The 17731-nt window shown below is 46.4% G+C and overlaps 1 protein-coding gene across 1 annotated transcript in view; it reads right to left on the bottom strand.

Annotated features, from left to right (window-relative positions):
• Positions 1 to 17676, bottom strand: part of SZT2 (SZT2 subunit of KICSTOR complex) — a gene marked incomplete at its 5' end in the record, with an annotated part of 61752 nt that extends 44076 nt beyond the window's left edge. The window contains 14 exons of the mRNA XM_082484059.1: positions 1008 to 1122; positions 1473 to 1625; positions 2284 to 2426; positions 3695 to 3824; positions 4485 to 4716; positions 10028 to 10198; positions 11389 to 11599; positions 11771 to 11877; positions 12337 to 12496; positions 14605 to 14736; positions 16414 to 16584; positions 16919 to 17092; positions 17267 to 17392; positions 17647 to 17676. Coding sequence (XP_082340185.1) covers positions 1008 to 1122; positions 1473 to 1625; positions 2284 to 2426; positions 3695 to 3824; positions 4485 to 4716; positions 10028 to 10198; positions 11389 to 11599; positions 11771 to 11877; positions 12337 to 12496; positions 14605 to 14736; positions 16414 to 16584; positions 16919 to 17092; positions 17267 to 17392; positions 17647 to 17676 — 2055 coding nt within the window. The remainder of the gene's footprint in view (positions 1 to 1007; positions 1123 to 1472; positions 1626 to 2283; positions 2427 to 3694; positions 3825 to 4484; positions 4717 to 10027; positions 10199 to 11388; positions 11600 to 11770; positions 11878 to 12336; positions 12497 to 14604; positions 14737 to 16413; positions 16585 to 16918; positions 17093 to 17266; positions 17393 to 17646) is intronic.
• Between the last annotated feature and the right edge of the window lie 55 nt (positions 17677 to 17731).

Genomic DNA, 17731 nt, shown 5'->3' with positions numbered 1-17731 from the left:
CACTTGGCATTACCAGCCCACATGCTGGCCCAGCAACCAGTGCCCAAAGCCTGGATCCCCTAAAGACATGAAAGGGCAGATCCTCCAGAGGGCCAGAGCATTTAGTGTTATCTGGGTTCATTATCTCAGAAAGAGATGGTCCTTCCCATGTTTGTCAGCTTCTCTTCAGATCAATCTAACACTAAAGCTAAGTGAGACAAACAAAAGATTTCTTTCATGAAGACAAAACATCAAGGTTTAATGATAAACCTCTTGTTTATAACAAAAGGTTCGCACAGCTTAATAGCAGGATGTATTTCTAACACTGTTTTACCTAGAAACACTTAGACTTGTCTCAGCCTTTAGAGCTGGAGAAACAGTCCACACAGTAACCCCACCTTCTGCACCTGACAAGGGCCGCCCATTTCTTGTGATATAAAGAGGTTATTAAAAGTCTATCTAGCAGACTTGCATCTCTTTAAAACATTTCCTGGGTATTACATTTTTTCCTTTCCCTGTATTGCTTACGTGGGGCATTGTTCACATGTTAGCTCTAACTCCTCCTTGCCCAAATGATACAATATACATACGCAACTCACCACCTACTGAAGTAGATAGCCTAAGGAACATGTAGTACATCTAGCACAGAGGTCTTTACAGATGAGTCAGACAAGTATCTGCTGCTCCTGACAGACAGTATTGATTGTGCTTTGGTCACAAGGATAGACTAGATAACCTTTGAGTCATTTCAAGCCCCACAGTTGAATTAAGCAGTGGGAAAAACATTCATGTGACCAGCTATTCTATTGATCTTCGAATCTTTGGGTTTAGATCTTAAATAGATTTAACACAGAAAGCTTTGTCCAAACTGTCCCTTTCTGTTACAGTAAATTCACACCATCTAAGCCTTAACATAGTAGTTATTAGAAGATACCTGCCCACAGTGTCACCTGTGATCTACCCACCACTTCCACATCCAGAACTTCTTGCTCTGCTCCTACCCCAGGAAGCAGCCATTCAGCTCTCACCTTGTTCCTGGCCTGTGCAGGTGTGCCAATGGGGAACCCCAGCCGGAGAACCATGCAGGGAGCTTTGGAGATGATCCTCACCACATAAAACGAGGAAGGTGTGGGATCCTCAGAGCTAGGGAGGAGGGATTAAGACAGAGCTGAAATAGCACGGATCTTGCTGCTCTGTTGTGTCAGACCAAGTGGAGGCCTGCTCCACAGAGCTCAACAGCCCACACAACTTGGCAGCAACACAGGTCAGTTCTAGTGTGCAGAAACCCCCCAGCTGGCTTCCCTCTCCCTCTGGGCTGCGCCTGGAACGCAGTGGGAGCAGTTCAGAACACACAGGGTTTCATACCCGCTTGTCTTGCTCTTACCCTCTCCTCTAGACAACTGCTTCTGGCCCATCACAACGTACTGGTCTAACTGGATCTTTGGTCTGGCTGTATGTCCATGCCCACACGGGACTGCTTCAGAGCCACTCACCCATGTATCAGCTTGACGTAGGAGTAGCCCTCCACCAGTACGAAACTGCTCCAGTCCCGCAGCAAGGAGGTGAGTGCCGAGTGAGAGATCCGGCACTGGATGGTGCTGTAGCGGCCGTTGTTGCCCGGCGTGTGCAGGTGCTTGGGAACAGGCCTGCAGGATGTGGCAGAAAGTCGTTTTAGAACCACAGTTTATCTTCTTCCCCCAAAGCCCAGAGAGACTTCGCTACATCCATTCCAGCTCATCCTCTGACTGGTACATCAGCCTTATTCCTCCACAGCAGCCAATACCTGAGCACCTCTCCTACCTGCGCCTGTCGGTACCCACCACACTCCCTGAGTACACAGGGATCCTGCTCTCCAACTTGCAGACAGCACACCCTTATATTGTTTCTATCTCCCTCCATGCAATACGTGGATATTATTCACATAACTCTGCAACTAGGACCAGCCTCAGGAAAGCAATGCTTTTGGGGAAGATGTTTTCCAGCAGCAAACAAAAACATGTGGGATAGCTCCAACTGGATGGTCCACACCCCCTGCAATCAGGAAATCCAAACCCAAGAAGGAATTGAGAAATAATTTATGCTCCTGAGAACAGCCCCTCTCTTGACAAAGATGACTTCCCAACCTGCAGTCTCTCTCAGACAAATGAGCCTTCACCACCCACCAGGTCTCACTAGAGAGGCCCATCCCTTGGCCACAGGCACCTGCAAGACAGCCACAACTCTGCAACTGGACTGAACTGGACACCCTGCTTTCCCAGGCTGGCCCACACTGTGCACATGAGCTCAGCCCTGCCAGTTACATACGTGTCATGCTCCAGAAGAAGGACTATACGATGCATGTGCAGCCACCTCTGCCAAAAGTTGGCATCCATGGAAAGGATAGGCTTCCAGTAAGAGGCAAACTGGGAATGGCTTGAGTCAGACCCACTGTGCTGCAGGGATAGCACCTGAGAAAATGACAGGGCAATATTCAGCAAGGAACTGGTTCCACCCAGAGAGAGCAGGAATTTCTCCAGCAACCAAGCTGTGCAGGCCTAGAAGGCTAGCCACATCCCTGGCTTTTGGTAACTGCCTCTCAGCAGAATAACTACATGCATTCACATTGAAACAGGAAGTACAATGTAAGCAAAAATAAATTAGGTCCCTGAAACGTCAAGTTAATTAGGAACTTAACTACATAGCATCAAGTAAATCAACCATGGAAAAGATGGCATATGTAACTGTGCTTTCTGATTGAGAGGGGGATATATGGCTTGTGTCAGCAGAGTAATTAAACACTGAGATAACTCGTCTGAGAGTGCTCATGCAAATAGGGTATCAGCAATGGGTGGCATTGGGCAACTCTAACATGTTTGTATGTTAACACTGTGATTCCACCAACTACAGCAACTCTGCTGACACAGAAATAAAGTGGTGGTTAGCCATAAGATGGGATGTTCCAGATATACTATGGGATACATAACCCTACATACTGAAAATTTACCAGGCAAACCTAAAGAAGGGATTGGGCAACAAAATTAAAGGGATAGATGTCTTAAAGCTCCCCTAGCTTTGATATCTGCTAGTCTTCTTCTACCAACGCCAAGGACACCACTAGCAGGGAGCAGATAACACGCTAGCACTTCTGCTCAGTGAGCTTTAATGAATTTGAATTTTGCAGTGGAAACTATTAGCTCATATTTTGTTCAGTTTCTGCTGTGCAGGTGACAAGTATCTCTCTTGCACCTTTCACATGATTGCTCAGAGCAATGAGCCTATTAAACAACACCTATTCAGCACATACTGTATCTTCACCTGACAGTGCTGAGCTACATCACCAGGGCACAAAACTGCCAGCAGCAACTCCACATATATGAAGTATACACTGAAAAAGCATGGCAAAAATAAGCGTGTCAGCCTCCCCATTGGTCTCACACATCACATCACTACAGAAGAAGGCTTCACAGCACACTTAGGAGACTTGCTGTGCATCTTAGAGGCGTAGCTGCAGCAATAAAGACATAGGGTGATGTCTCAGAGCGGAAAAAGTATGGGATGGGATGTTCACAGGCACTGCATTGCACCTGAACTCTGTTACTGAGCAGGACAAAGAGCAAGAGATGAAGCCTGAGAATTTCAGATCTCAATTGTCTGATGGGACTCAGCATCCCCGGTGCAAGACAGAAGGAGGGACAACCCATCCCACATTATTAAATGGGAGAGAGAGGGAACATACCGGAGTGGTGGAGCCTGGGGGGATGTAGAAGAGGGGCACTCCATTCTTGGTGCTCTCAGGAATGGTGAAGTGTTCTGGAACTGTGTCAAAAGACTGCAGATGAACCAACATCTGATCTGTCTGGTTGATGCTAAAAGAGAAGAGGCAGTCAGCCACAAAATCCCACACTCCCCCTTGCTGCCCCAGTCAGCCCAGTGCCTGCACACACAGTACTCACTATGTTTTGGGAGCCCATCTACACCAACATAGCTTTCTAGGGCAATGCTGTAACTCAATGCCTGATTGCAAAGCACATGTTAAGGGCGTTCAAGTGTAACAGCCTAATATACAAGTAGGATGATAAGAGTTGGGAATGAAGTGCCAGAAAAGGAATCTGCCGAATAGCAGGGAGTAATGATCACCCTGGCCAGGAAATGGTTATAACCCATAGGCCTAGAGACATGAGGTGCTGCTCCTTGTGTGACCATGCAGCACAGCTGCAAGGCTGTGCTGTAAGAGCACACCACCTCCATGGGATGGCAGTCAGAGTTAAGGTTTGCATTACAGGATCAGGACCCAGGGGCAACAATACCTTCACCATGAAGCAATCTTACAGACTAGGTCACAGGCCAGCTCAAGTCTTTTCCTTGGCTAGATGGCAAGCTTGTCACCGTTCGTGCCTCTTCCTCAAAGTATATTCCTTTGGGACCCTGGGTTGGGATGGCCACCTACGTAACCCATGCCCCAGCATGCCAATGAAGGTTCTTGGTTACATCAGACACTGGGAACCGCTGGGGATGGTTCGGCTCACCTCTGCAAGGTGTTCCAGAAGCGCCGGATGACTGTAGTGCGATACAGACTGGTGATAGGCTTCCTCATGGTGCAACTGATGTCATGCAAGATGTCATAGCTTCCCTCCATCGTCACCTCCACCCATGTGCTGCGCTTTGATGGGTCCAGGGGCCAGGGTGTCACAGCTAAGTACTCTATCCTCATGTTATGCTTCCAAAGCAGCACTAGTTTCACCTCCAGCTGAGACCCACCTGCATGGGAGCAGAGGAGTAATTTCAAGTGCTTGTTTGGGACACATCTGAGCTTTATCTCTGACCAGGGATTCCTGAGTACGGTGAGATTGTTTGATTGCTAAGAGGAGGACAAAGTAATCTAACAACTGTTTGCTCTAGCTGAAGTCATTCTCTCTCCTCCCCAACAGAGGGAGGCTTTGCTTACACTGTAGCATTTGGTGAACAGTTCTTTAAACATACATGTAGTATCCACACTAGAGAAGGCAACTGAAACTTGGAGGAGATGCTGACATTTACAATGGGCTCTCTTCACAGCCTCATCTTTGTTTCCAAGAAAACTGTTGCTTTGCACAGATGAGCAGGACCTTTAAGCTATAAAATTTTATCCCCTGCACCCTGCAGAGTTAATCTATCCCATTGCAGAAACATAGACATTTGGACTTGATGGGCCCAGATCATAAACAAACTGGAAGGTGAGGCCCAGTTCTTGAATAAAGTCCATGTTTTCCTGCACAGACAGTATTTCATGCAATCTAGAACTTCAAGCATGAAAGCCTTCTCACCATGTTTACCCTCTTCTCCCAAAGTTAAGAATGAATATTCACCCATTCTTCAAACTGTACATTTTTTACCTTTTTCTTAAAGCGGGCCATTGCATCTCTAGCAAGATTAACACAAACACCTGACAGCAAGCCTTACTGAGCCAGAAGAACAGAGCACTGTCACAGACCTGCTGACTGTGCATATGTATTTGTACCAAAACAACCCAGTGAAACACATGACTTTCTATAACAGTGCTACACTGCTGTTTCAACTGCTCAATCATCTATTCTGATGTCCAGCCTGCTCTATAGTTTGCCAGACTTGCAGCGTTTGTGAGATAAGTGATTGGATGCACTGGAAACTGTTCAAACAGGTCATCAGCCTGGATCCTATGTTTCCTGCAGAGTTGCATTTGCTGCTGTCACAGACACATCATGTCATGACCTTCACTGGCTGATTACACCCCATTTTAAAGCCACTTTGCTGTTTGCTCCCATGGCCCCTGCTGGGAGGCTCCCTCAGAGTACTCTTCCCTCGTCAGTGTTTAGAAGAAACCTTCCAGAGTACATGCCAAATTCCTGCTCGGTTGTTCTTTTGATAAAATTGTTTTTATTCTGAGAAGCTTAATTGCCATAACATTGACAAGCAGTGTGCACTAGGGGGAGAAATCCTTACCCAGTTTCAGCTGTTACTGTGCAGATTAAACCGCGCCATGGTCACCAGCCTATGACAGACTACCCATTCCCTTTAACAGTCCCAGACCTTTCTGCATCTCAAGAATTCATCTTTCCTGAACAAAGATGATCAAAGGTGTATACTATATTTCACCTGTATTTTGTCTGAGGGATTACTGGAATTTTTTTTTAAGGTCACTAATATTTTCCACAACGGTGGTGGTTTGGGTGCTTTGTGTTACTATAAATGCATTTGCCAAGGTTGTAACATCTGTTGTTTCTGTATGAAGATTGTCTAGGTTATCAGAAAGGCTAAACAAGATTTATAAATTTGTCCCTTTCCATTTCATACTGTCACCTCACTCTTATCGCTTTAGTGCTCATCCACTGCTTTCTGCACAATATTTTGGTTCTCATAACAAAGCCTTTCTAATTCATCAACAGCAAACATGGTAAGTACATTTCTGCATTTTTTGCCTAGATCATTAATGAAAATATTTCCTACTTCCACCTGTGTTTCCATTAGTCATTCTGGCTTCACTCCTATGATCCAACACAAGCAAAACTAAAGACAGGCAAAATATTTGCTTAGTTTGAAGTCATACCTAGATGAATCTTCAGCTTGTTCCTAGTGGAAAGCAATCTATTTCTGGTTCTTGACTTTATAACTAATGAAAGTTTTTGCTGCTTTGATTTCTTTCATAAAGCCCAGCTCTAGTTTTCAGAAAACTCACTTTATCTTCCCAATTTCTGACACTGAGAACAGCCATTCTCAACAGCCAGCTTGTGCCCAGCCATTTTTGGTGCTGGACTGATTCACAGAGGAAGATGAGGTCTTTAAAAATGTCCTCCAGGCTCTCCTCAACACACAGCAACACAAAATGGCGAGTGAGAATTTTTTTTTTTGTTAATAGAGGGCAGACCTCTAACATTGCCCCACAAAGAAACAGGAGAGGAGCTGAGCTCCATCACACCCCATGGCCCCATGGCTTCTCAGACACAGCTTCTCTCCCTTCCCTACCTTCCAGTCCTCCCCCTTTCGCAAGCACTTCTGCATTCCTAACTAACCATAGTAGCCTTCTAAATGCCTAAATATCTGAAATCAAATAGTGAGGGTAACCAGAGCACTTATAAATATCACAAACAACCTCTCCAGGCAACTTGGAGCACAGAGCTAACTATTTATTCTATTTTGCCTTTGGCAAACTGAAGCAGAAAAGCGACAGTGTCAAAGTCCACAACTGCACTCTTTCCTCTTGCTTCACAGCCAGCTGGCTCCCTAACAGCCTTTAGTTTGCAAGTTTTGGCAAAAGCTTTTGGCAATCCAGGTTAATTAACTGTTCTTTGTCACACACTTCTCTACAGAATGGCACAGTGAGCCCTGATTAGCTAAATATGCTTTTTCTTAGCAGAGGCAGTGCAGAATGTCCAAATGTCTTGATCTTTTATAAATTCTACTTTAAGATGTTAGTTAAACATTTTTTCTGATCACACACAGCAACTCCCCAGAGCATTTAACCTTTCCAAAGTATAAGTAACATTATCTGCTACTATTCTGAAAGCTGGCACAGAAATACACACTGTAGTTTTGATAGCTCAGACGTTTCATTTTTAAATTCCTTCTAAATAAATGTCATCAAAATACACAGAAAGTATTTTCAGCTCAGGGAACCCCTGAGCTGCAAAGTGCTAGAGTGCTCAAAGGGAAGAAAAAGGAAAGGAGAAAGGAGATGTCTTGTATGTTTACCCTATTCTTATTCCTCCCTGGGCACCTGCCCATAGCTATTCACCACAGAAGGTAACTCTGATCCAGTGCAGCTGCTCTTCTGCTCCCTGCTTTTGTGAAAATGGAAGACCAATCCATTTCACGTTCCACAGGCAAAAGGTGGCAGGAAGATACCTAGAGGAAAGTGCAGGGAGCATGGTGAACATGTGGTGATATTTCTGATACATACTTCCAGAGTACGGAATTTGCTGCTTTATGATATTCCAAGCCAGAGGTTTTAGGTACATCTTTGTGCAAAAAGGTACAACGTGAATTTGTCCAATTGCTTTTTGAATGATTCACACTGCTACCTATTCCAGCATTTCTATATAGGACTTCACAGTCACCAAGAGCACTTCGCCATTGCTGCCAGATGAAAGAAAGGCTTTTACTCCAGCGCTGTCCAAGCTGTAAGTCAGCTGGTGCATAGAAGGATAAAAGACACAATACTTAGCACAGCTTGGACAGGAACTGACTTGCTGGACTGTTTCATACACATTCCTAGACAAGGAGAGTGCAATGGACCTAATCTGCCTGGATTTAAGGGAAGTATCTCATGCCACACCTACAGGAGATTAGTGAAAGTAATCTGCAGACATTACTAGAAGAGCTGTCTCAACAGGAAACCTTAGCAGATTCTTACTTTTAATAGAAAACTCCTGAAACAAGAAATTAGGAATATTCCTGGAAGACCAACTTTGGAAATTATTCCACCTGATACGATTGTTAGCGACCTTCCCCAAAAAGCTGGTTTAGATCCATTCACTTTGTATGAAGCGTCGAGCCAAAAGAACCAGAATTGCCAGTCATCACACAGGAATAGTGAGCTGAACTGAGTGAGGTGAACTTAAGAGTACTATTATGTGAAGAATAGCACATTTAGGGACTACTAAACAAACAAACACAAACCAATAAAAAACCCCTAAGGACTCATCAGCTGGAAGCAAAGGTGCATGAAAGATGCAGGGACTTCTGTGCTAACAATGCAATGCAATCATGGAGAAAGCTCATGTGATTCCAGGTCTATGAGATATTGTATTTTACTTCAGAAGCAGGGAAGTATTAGCATTACTGAACAAGGCACCAATAAAACCACATTTACAACACTCTTATCAACTGTCTCAAGAAGCACGAGACCAAACTGTGAAAAGTGAACAACTGAGGGGGAAAAAAAAGCACTACTAAGATAAATAAACAGAACAGAAAGCCTGCCCTTACAAAAGGAGGCTGAAACACTGGCTTGCTTAACCTGCCAAAAGGAAGGTTACAAGGAGAAAGGCATTGACCTTAAATATGTTTGGGCAATGCCAGAGAAGGAGGATAAACTTAATTAAGGATAATAAACTCACACAGGTCTAATTTGGTCTGAGTGAGTTTAGAAAGGAAGCTAGAAAAAGAGCAATGAAGCTCTGGGACAATCTTGCAAGCAGAGCAGTGGCATAAGATATTTACATGGTTTTAAGGCAAACCACTGTAAATTCATAGAAAACATCATATGGAAAGTTTGGAATGATTTTGGAGTTATATCACAGACACTGATTTTCTGATATAAAAATTATTCTGTATACTAACATCCCCAAAAGAATAGTGAAGACACTGGATCACAATGTGTTGTACATGTTTACACTGTGCTTTAAGAATCCCATCCTCCATGCTTTCTGCTGGTCATTGCAAAGGTCAAGAATAATTTCTTCTCTTGCTTGCAATTCATAACTTGCATTTGGATTTTCTCATCCTCCCTTCAGTTAAAGCACTAGCCACTAGTCACAGCTGGTGATGGAAAGTTAGGTAGGGTTTACTGGTACTCCTTGGGATACTCATACCCCTCAGGGCCCCTAGTCAGTGGCTAGTTCTCACGCTCCATGAGCCATAATCTCTAGTCAGATGAGAGAACAGAACCACTGGATGGTTTTATGTTCTTCTAGTATTGGTCCTGGTCCTGACTGATCTGGCATTTTCACCTAACAATATCATTGTTTCCCGCTATTTCTTCCTTTGGAAGACTGTAGTTTGGAGACGTTAAGCATGTTGTACCAAAGGGCTCAATTTTGCATTAGTATTTTGGAGTGCATCTAAGCAAAGGACTACAAAGGGATGGAAAAAGCAGAAGTATAGAGAAAATAGTACAGAGAAAACTCTGCAAAGTCCCAGGTTCTGTCACTAGTTTCTGTGCCACTGCGGGGACTCATTTCCAAAATACAGAGGGTCAGCGTCTGTCTGTCCCTCCCCAGGCACTTCAGTCACAGAGAATGAGCCTGGCAAGTGCAAAACTGCACAATATCGGATAGTCCTGCATCAGGCAATTGTTTACAAAAACAAACTCCAGCCCCCAACACAGCGCAGTCACCTTTTGTGATGTTGACCTCACGGATGCTGTAGCCCTCGCGCAGCCGGACCGAGACAATGCTCACGAGGTCAGCGTGCACCTCCTTTTCAGTGTGCTTCTTCCTCCTCATTGCTAGAGCAGGGTTGCTGCTCGCAGACACCAGGTGCTCATTGAACAGTCTGTGCTGGGACACTGCAAACAGCAGAGATGGAGTTTGTGAGGGAGAAACTCCTCTGCTCCTCATTCTACAGCAACAACCATCCCAAATTGCTTTACAAAAGCTGTCAGGAACAGTCGCTGGCCTGAAGAACAGTAAATCCTTCAGGCACCACTTACACCCACTCCTGATTCTGCAATGCAGCAAACAGGTCCACTAGCATGGCCTGGATGCCTGGGAGAGGGGCAGGGTGGGGGGCCAGGCCCTGCTTCCTCTGGGACAGCCTTTGTGACAAGGTAGGCGTTGGAGTTACACATTTAGCCTAGACAGGCAGAAGCCGTACAGCTGTCGCAACAGTCACACAGCAAGCTTCTCCCTAGAAAACCCTGAATTCCCAGGTGCTTTCTAAAAAGTATTAGGATGTGGAAGCCTTGAGTTTAAACCTCTAACACCTGATCTTTTTAAGATTTAACATTTCCAAGTCCCATGCCGGCTCTCTTCAAACTTGCTGCTATATGCGGCTTCTGCTGCTAAGTTACAGAAAGTGCAGATGGCACCAGCATATCACCAGGGCATGAAAGCATGTTTCCACATTTTACTGGTAACTAATCTCTTCTGACATACTCTCGTCACTAACATTCACAAAATAAGAACAAACAAGAGGGGCATTTGGGACAGTTCTCAGAGGTCTAGTTTTTTGATCCAAACTGCCATCTGCAAGCCCGATTAGGACAAACTCTCCAGAACGTCCCCACCTGTGAGTTAGCCAGCGTGAAGGAAAGGCTGGATGAGAGCTTCTCGCCCCATCCAAGTTTTAACACAGCAGGCAGTTGTGCAGTTTGTTGACTGAAGTCCACAGAAAGAGAAACGGTGCAAAATGGGACATTAGTTTTCCACCCAATTCCTAGAACCAGGAGGGGACTCACAGGTGAGGCTGCATGGCCCACACTGTCCAGAGGCACTGAGGTCTGTGGGGTCCAGCATATTGAGCACGCTCAGCACTCTCCTTCTCAGACAGGCACCAGCATGCAACACCGCCCATAAGAGAAGGCAGCACTTTTGCCAAAGCACACAGACTGCTGCCTCTTCCTCGCCACCATAATACTCAGAATGGGCCGGGGGGGACAAGGGAGAGTATCAGTATAATCAAGCCCGGGGCTGTCATCCCAAAGGGAGTTGCTGTAAGACATCCGTCTGCTGGAAGGAGGACATGCACACTGCTCACCACAGTAGTATTCTGGATTCAGGGACTCCCCAGTACGCAGAAAGGAGTATAGCAGAAATGCCTTGTGATACACGTTCAGATCCAGGCTCAGGGGATCCAGCTCAGGGCACGTGGAGAGGTAAGCACCAAAAGTGGCCATGGCGATAAATTTCATCAGTTCCACATTGGGAACATGGCCAAAGCTGCAATCATATGAGTAGACACCACCCACCTACAGCATGGATAAAGAAGATAACTCAGAGAGTACAGCATTGCTGAGGTCAAAAGAGAGAACCAGACAGGCAGGCAAGTCCCCTCCGGAGGTGAACGCTACTGATCACGACTCACCTCCTTCCCTCTTGCAGGCAGCTGCCCACAGACTCGCTGCGAACAGCAGACATACCTGTACAAAGGAGCAGGCCACAGTGCCACTGCGGAGCTGGTTGAGTAAAGTCTCGCACACAGCTACATCAGGGACACTAGTCACACCATCCGTAATTATTATTATACCTGTAAAGAAGGCAGTATCTTAGTGCATTCTCCATCTCAATCAGCTATATCCACCAGGGATAAAATTTAGGCAGGGCAAAAGTAGAAATGAAAATCCTGAGGATGGTTTACAGCTTCCAAGGTGTTCTGGAGCTGGTAAACGTCCCAACTAGGTACAGCAAAGCCCTCGAGCTAGGCACAGCTCTACACACCCTGGGCTGTTCTGAGCAAGTCACGGCTGTGCTTCCTCACAAACTCCCCAACGCCAACACATGGCACACGGTGCAGTGCTGTTTTCCTCCCCATTCCCACCACCACAGTTTGCCTACAGAGTGCAGAGCAAAAGCAGCTGTTGAAATTTCATCCCCAACAAAAGGGTTCATGCACCAGCCTTTATAAAATTAATCTTGGCCTAAGGCAGGAGGAATACAACCCTTTGCAAACCACTGGGCAAACCTTAACCCAGAGAACAAAGCCAACCTGCGCTGGAGTTGGAGGGCAGCAGCTGCAGTGCTAGGATTCCTTGCCGGACCATGCTGACGAGGCCAACATCGGCAGTGACAACAGACACGCTGGGCTTCCTCCCAGATGACTCCTGCACATCACCAGGGCTCTCTTGGCTCAGGGGCGACAAGTCCACCTGGAAATGTAAAAACAACCCACAAGACCCCATGAGGCAGACTTCAGCCTAGCTCTAGCTCTCACTCTCCCAAACAGCCTTCAGTCCCAACAACCCCATGGTACCACATCCCTAGAGCACCAGTCAGCAGACTCCAATTCTATCTTTAATTTCCAGGTTCTCTCAAAGTCCTGGTCACCTGGGCCCCTTAGAATGGCTAGGCAAGGCTGCTTGGGGGTGGAGGAAGGAGACAACATGCTCAGAGCTTTATTATAAGGTGATTTCTCACAGAAGGGGAAAGATGAGGCACTCTGGGGTCACTCAAGCTCCTCTGCAGAGCAAAGCAGTTCCCAATTAAAGAGACAGCAAATACCTCTTTTTTTTTTTTTTCTTGTCAGTTAGTAGAAGCTGCAGTTATTTAGCATCTACTCAAGTAAAGCCCAGAAATGCTGGAGAGGCAGAGACAGCTATGTCTCACTTCTGAAGCACTGCAGCAGAGGGGGTAAGGAGGCTTGCAAGGACAAAGTCTAGCGCCTATACATTTAACTCTGTTCAAACAGCACTCGTTATGCAGTGCTGATATAAGCAAATGCAGGTAGGCTTCTCCTGCATCTTCTATGAAAAATATCCCCCAGGCAAAGCTTGACATTTGTATAATTACACTGGTGAGGAATCTACCGCGTTCACAGTCACCTCATCTCCAGAAGGCTCTGGCAGTTCAACCCTGTAATAAACTATTGCTTCATTTTCACTGCTAATACAGAGAATGGGCGAGACCCTCCCCTGCAAAGCTACTGTTGATTGGAGCTGGCAAAAGAAAATTAGAACTAACTAAACTTTTGTTCTGCAAAAATGGGAGCAGTCTGTGGCTGTGAGCAAAAAAACTGACTATCCATCACTTTAATTTGCCAGATGCCTTAAATTCAGACACTTGTTGACAATAACACAGCTAATGCAACTTCAAAAGTAAAAAAAGTTTCAGTCCCTGCCCTTCCCCTGGGGCCTCCCACCTCCACCCCACAGCCTGTGGCAGGACTCGCCAGTCCCTCTGGCCTCCAAGCGCGTCTCTTTCCCCCATTTGCATGGAAGAAGTTATAGGGTAGTTCACCATGAGAGAAATACTGCAGCAAGCAGGAATGCATACAAAGCACTGCAAAAACACCAGTCGGACACACTGGTAAAGGTATTTACTTCCTGCAATCTTCTTTCTGTGCCAGGACTGACAAGTCTTAGCATTCAAAGATACAAATTTCAGCTAAAATATGAAATTTGAAGCACTTCAGATATGCAACTGCAATAGATGACCAGTAGCCTCTTGTTCATCCAATTTTGAGACTTTTTTTTTTCCTTTTTGCCCAAACTCTAATAACTAATGCTAAATAAGGACTAAATAACCTCAGCCCGGCCAGTAAATGCCTTTCACTGCAAGAAGAGTGCCCATAGATAGGACTGTGACTGTCACATGAACATGGCAGTATCACAACGTAACCTTTACATTCTCCATTTCCAAGATCACGAGGGATGATCTTGATGAGAAATCCATGGTCATTTGGAATCCCTACAGAATCTCACTTCTAATTTCATCCTCATTTGTATTTTATAGTGCTACCATTAACTTGCTGATACCTATATATGTGGCTACTAAACAGCACCTACCACAGATTTCAAGAAGTATTAGAAACTGTGCTGGCTGTTTATTCAGTTTCATGGTCAGTTTTTGTGGTAACAAGGAAATATTTTCATTCAAGAAAGGTAACAAGGGCCAAGGGCATATTCACAGCTATTTATAGATCAATGATATGGGCATAATCACCTCTCCCACCATCTTCTCCAGAGAGAAAGCACATCCTACAGTTTGTCTCACAATGTACAAGAAGTCAGGCTGCTTTATTGCACAATAATTTTGGGGAAGCTAACCATACTCATCAGTCCTTCTAAATACTTACTGGTTCTGCCTTCCTCAGTGTTCATGTCTCATTACTGGATCCCACAAAGTGATCTTACAAACTCTTTAGCTGCTCCTTCTCCAGACCTATGCCGCTGTTCCTCTTGCCACCCCACTCCGGAGGGGCCTCAGAATGCAAACCTCCAAGGAGCCAAGAGACCCCAACCACCTCTGCCCTCCTTACCTGTGGTTTGGGCTCATACTGTTGCTGGAGCATCTCTGCCACTTTGTTCTCAAAGGCACATAGCTGTGTGTAAACTTGGTGCAGGAAGGCCTCTCGCTTTGTCTCATCCAGTTGACAGCCCTGGAATAGTACCTGGCCCAAGGACACGCATGTCAGTCATCAAGTTAAGGTTTTATCGTGCAAAGGAACACAGTTCTGCATGGTGAAGTTCAGACACATCCCTGACAAAGTACAGGTACAGCACAGGCCTCTTCTCACTATTCCTGCTCAGCGCCAACTGCCTGTGAGCAGCAGTGTCTCATAGCAGCTGCACTGCACTCCGCAGCAGATGCTCACATCCCTCTTTGGGAAATCTTCTTGGGCAAGAAATTTCTACTTCATTTGCCTTCTTTCAGGATAAGCAGTTGTCAGGAGAAAGCGATGCAGCATCCCTGTTAGAAGCCATTCACTCCGATCTGATGTTTCTAAGGAAAGCCTGTTTGTTCTAATCTAACTCACCTATAGACTGATCCAATTATCTTCCAGTAAGTGGCTGGATAAAGGAACCGCAAATTGAAATAAAGAAAAGAAAAAATTAGACTGGACTTCACAGAAGAGGCCCAGTGATGTGACAGAGGGAACCTGCAACCACAGAAACTCCCCAAGCTGATAGGCATGCCACTTGTGTTTACAGACATCATCACCGTACAGGCAATCTCTGTCCACAACCAGGAGGCAAAGAAGATACAATGTGTACACAAAGAGGTCAATGGATGGGTGGGATGCTACATGATATCCATTCCCTCAATCTCAGATGGGCAAGACCTCACACTGACAGAGGAAAAGTAAATGATTACAACATAGACAGGCTTTCCTGGATGAGTCATACACATATATGCCTTTTCCTCCACTAAAGGAACATAAAGCTTATCCAGTTGTATTATTTGTTCCTAAGAATGGACCAAAGTGAGGGCCACACTCTTCAAGCACTGTACAGACCATTAAAGGTTGCAGCCTCACAGAAGGCTTGGGCAGAGGCGGGCAGAGGAGGGAGAGGGGGAGAACAAGCATAAACTAACAGGCTCATCTTGTCACCACCCACTTTCCCCGGTTTTAGCAGAGGGATAAAATACACCACCAGAAATGTGAAAATAACATGAAAATACTGTGAGGTGGAAGGGACCAATACAAGAAGGATAAACTTCAAAAAACACACTGGCACCATAAAGCAGACTTCAATTTATTAAACAGACCTGTGCTGGCTCAAGTAAAATCTCATTGATAATCTCAAAACCAGGGCTGGCTACTCTCTCCAGCAAGGAGAAACATATTCATGCTACTGCAAAAAGAGTGCAACGTTTGTAGGAAGAGGCAATTATCTTTGAATAAACCACTGCTACACAGTTGGAGCAGGCAGACAAGCTTTCGGGCACACCAGCTCTTCTTGAACGCTTCAAGCTAATTGTAACAGGCCAAAAAGAATTACTCAACAGAAATTAAAAAAACAAACAAAAAAACAACAACAACAAGCACGCATTCGACATGAGGGAAATATTCCCTTTGGCCCAACTCTGAGACTGCCTGTGGGCGGCGTTCTCTGCTGGCCCTGCTCCCCCAGGAGAAACCTCCACTTCCTGCCCAGAAAGGAGAAGTTGCTCCAACACACTTCCCCACCGCACCAGCCTGCACATTTTAATGAGGCAAGTCTGCAGCATCACAGATAACAGAGTGAAGCTACCACATGTCCCCACTTTCCCCTGTGTTCACAGGAAGCCCATACAACCAGCTGCTCACGTGCTGAGCCATGCCAAGGGAGAGGCTGAACTTTACCTGATGGGACTGCAGGCCAATGATGGAGGAATACGCCTGGATGGTGACGAAGATCTCTGGCTGGTAGATAATGTCTGAACCAGGGATACGAAAGGGTCTTAACAATCCCACCAAGCATCGGGAAAGGGCATGAAACACTTCATCAAAAATTATCTCGCCTGTTGAGTCATCCTACAGAAACAGTGAAAGGGAACAGCTTTTTAATCTTCTAGGACTTTAAATCTCATTGCTGGTTGCCTCACCACGCAGAGCCAACAGCAAATGTCTTTCTGCAGTGGCAGCTGAATTAAAATCACAGTTCCCCATAACTGAAAGTCACACATTGAGTATTCAGCAGAAAACCAGGATCTGCCATTAAGCTGCCTAGCCAGGAGCACTGCATGCCTCCCTCATGCGAAAAGCAAGACTTCTGTAAAGTTAAGAGAAGAATAAGCCTTCTCAGCAAATAGAAACAAGTTCAGCCTTTTAACGCAGAACACCCCAAAGAGGCAGTTTCTGCACTTACCACAATCCCTGTGGAAGGGCTCAGATCAAGTTCAATCACAAATCGGTACTGGCGGGCCAGGAAGGTGACCCGCGTAGAGGGCACGAGGAGATAGGGCCTGGGCTGGACAGGCTCGTCTGGCTGCCACCCGTTAGGCAGGATGCTGAGAACATCAAGTTCATTTTCTGACTTTAGCTATGAGAACAAGTAAAAGGTAAGTGAGAGAACATCAAGCCAAGCCAAAAGGAGGCTCAGAGAAAGGAACTGGGTTAAAATCTTCGGCAGGGTCCAGCTGCTCATGAGCAGTGCAGAGCCAGCTTGCCACATCAGGCTGCGGTGACACCATCCAGCCCTGGGGCACCAACTCACCAGCTCCGGCTCGGGCACAGCCCAGATGACCTGATGGAGTCGGCTAAGGACCCAGGCGAGGCGCACATTGCGGGAGATGCGATAGTCCTTCTTCATCAGGAGGAAGACATGCCCTGCCTCCTCCACCTGTGGCGAGAACACAGCGGCCCAGGTCAACCCGGGGCTCGGCGGGCACCCCAAGCGGGCACCCCGGCCAGCACCCTCCCGGGGCTGCTTCAGCCCCACAGGCCCGGTCCGGCCAGGCCAGCCTCCCTGTTCCCCACCGCGGCCCTGTCCCCCGCCCCGCGGCTGCCCGTCACCTCGCTTCCGCCCCTAGCTCCCCCTTTCCCGGCCCAGCCCTACCCCCAGCCCGGCACCGGCTTCCCCCAGCCCGGTCCCACCTCCGAGTCGGGCCTCTCGGCGGCCGCCATGTCCGGCGCGGCCCCGCCCCGCGCCCTCTGACCTCCGCCCTCGCGCGTGCCCCCT

This window comes from Vanellus vanellus, assembly GCF_965231255.1.
Source record: "Vanellus vanellus genome assembly, chromosome: 5".
In the NCBI taxonomy this organism is placed as follows: Eukaryota; Metazoa; Chordata; class Aves; order Charadriiformes; family Charadriidae; genus Vanellus; species Vanellus vanellus.
The sequence above is the reverse complement of the archived record's forward strand: the minus strand, read 5'-3'. Positions and strand labels throughout refer to the sequence as shown.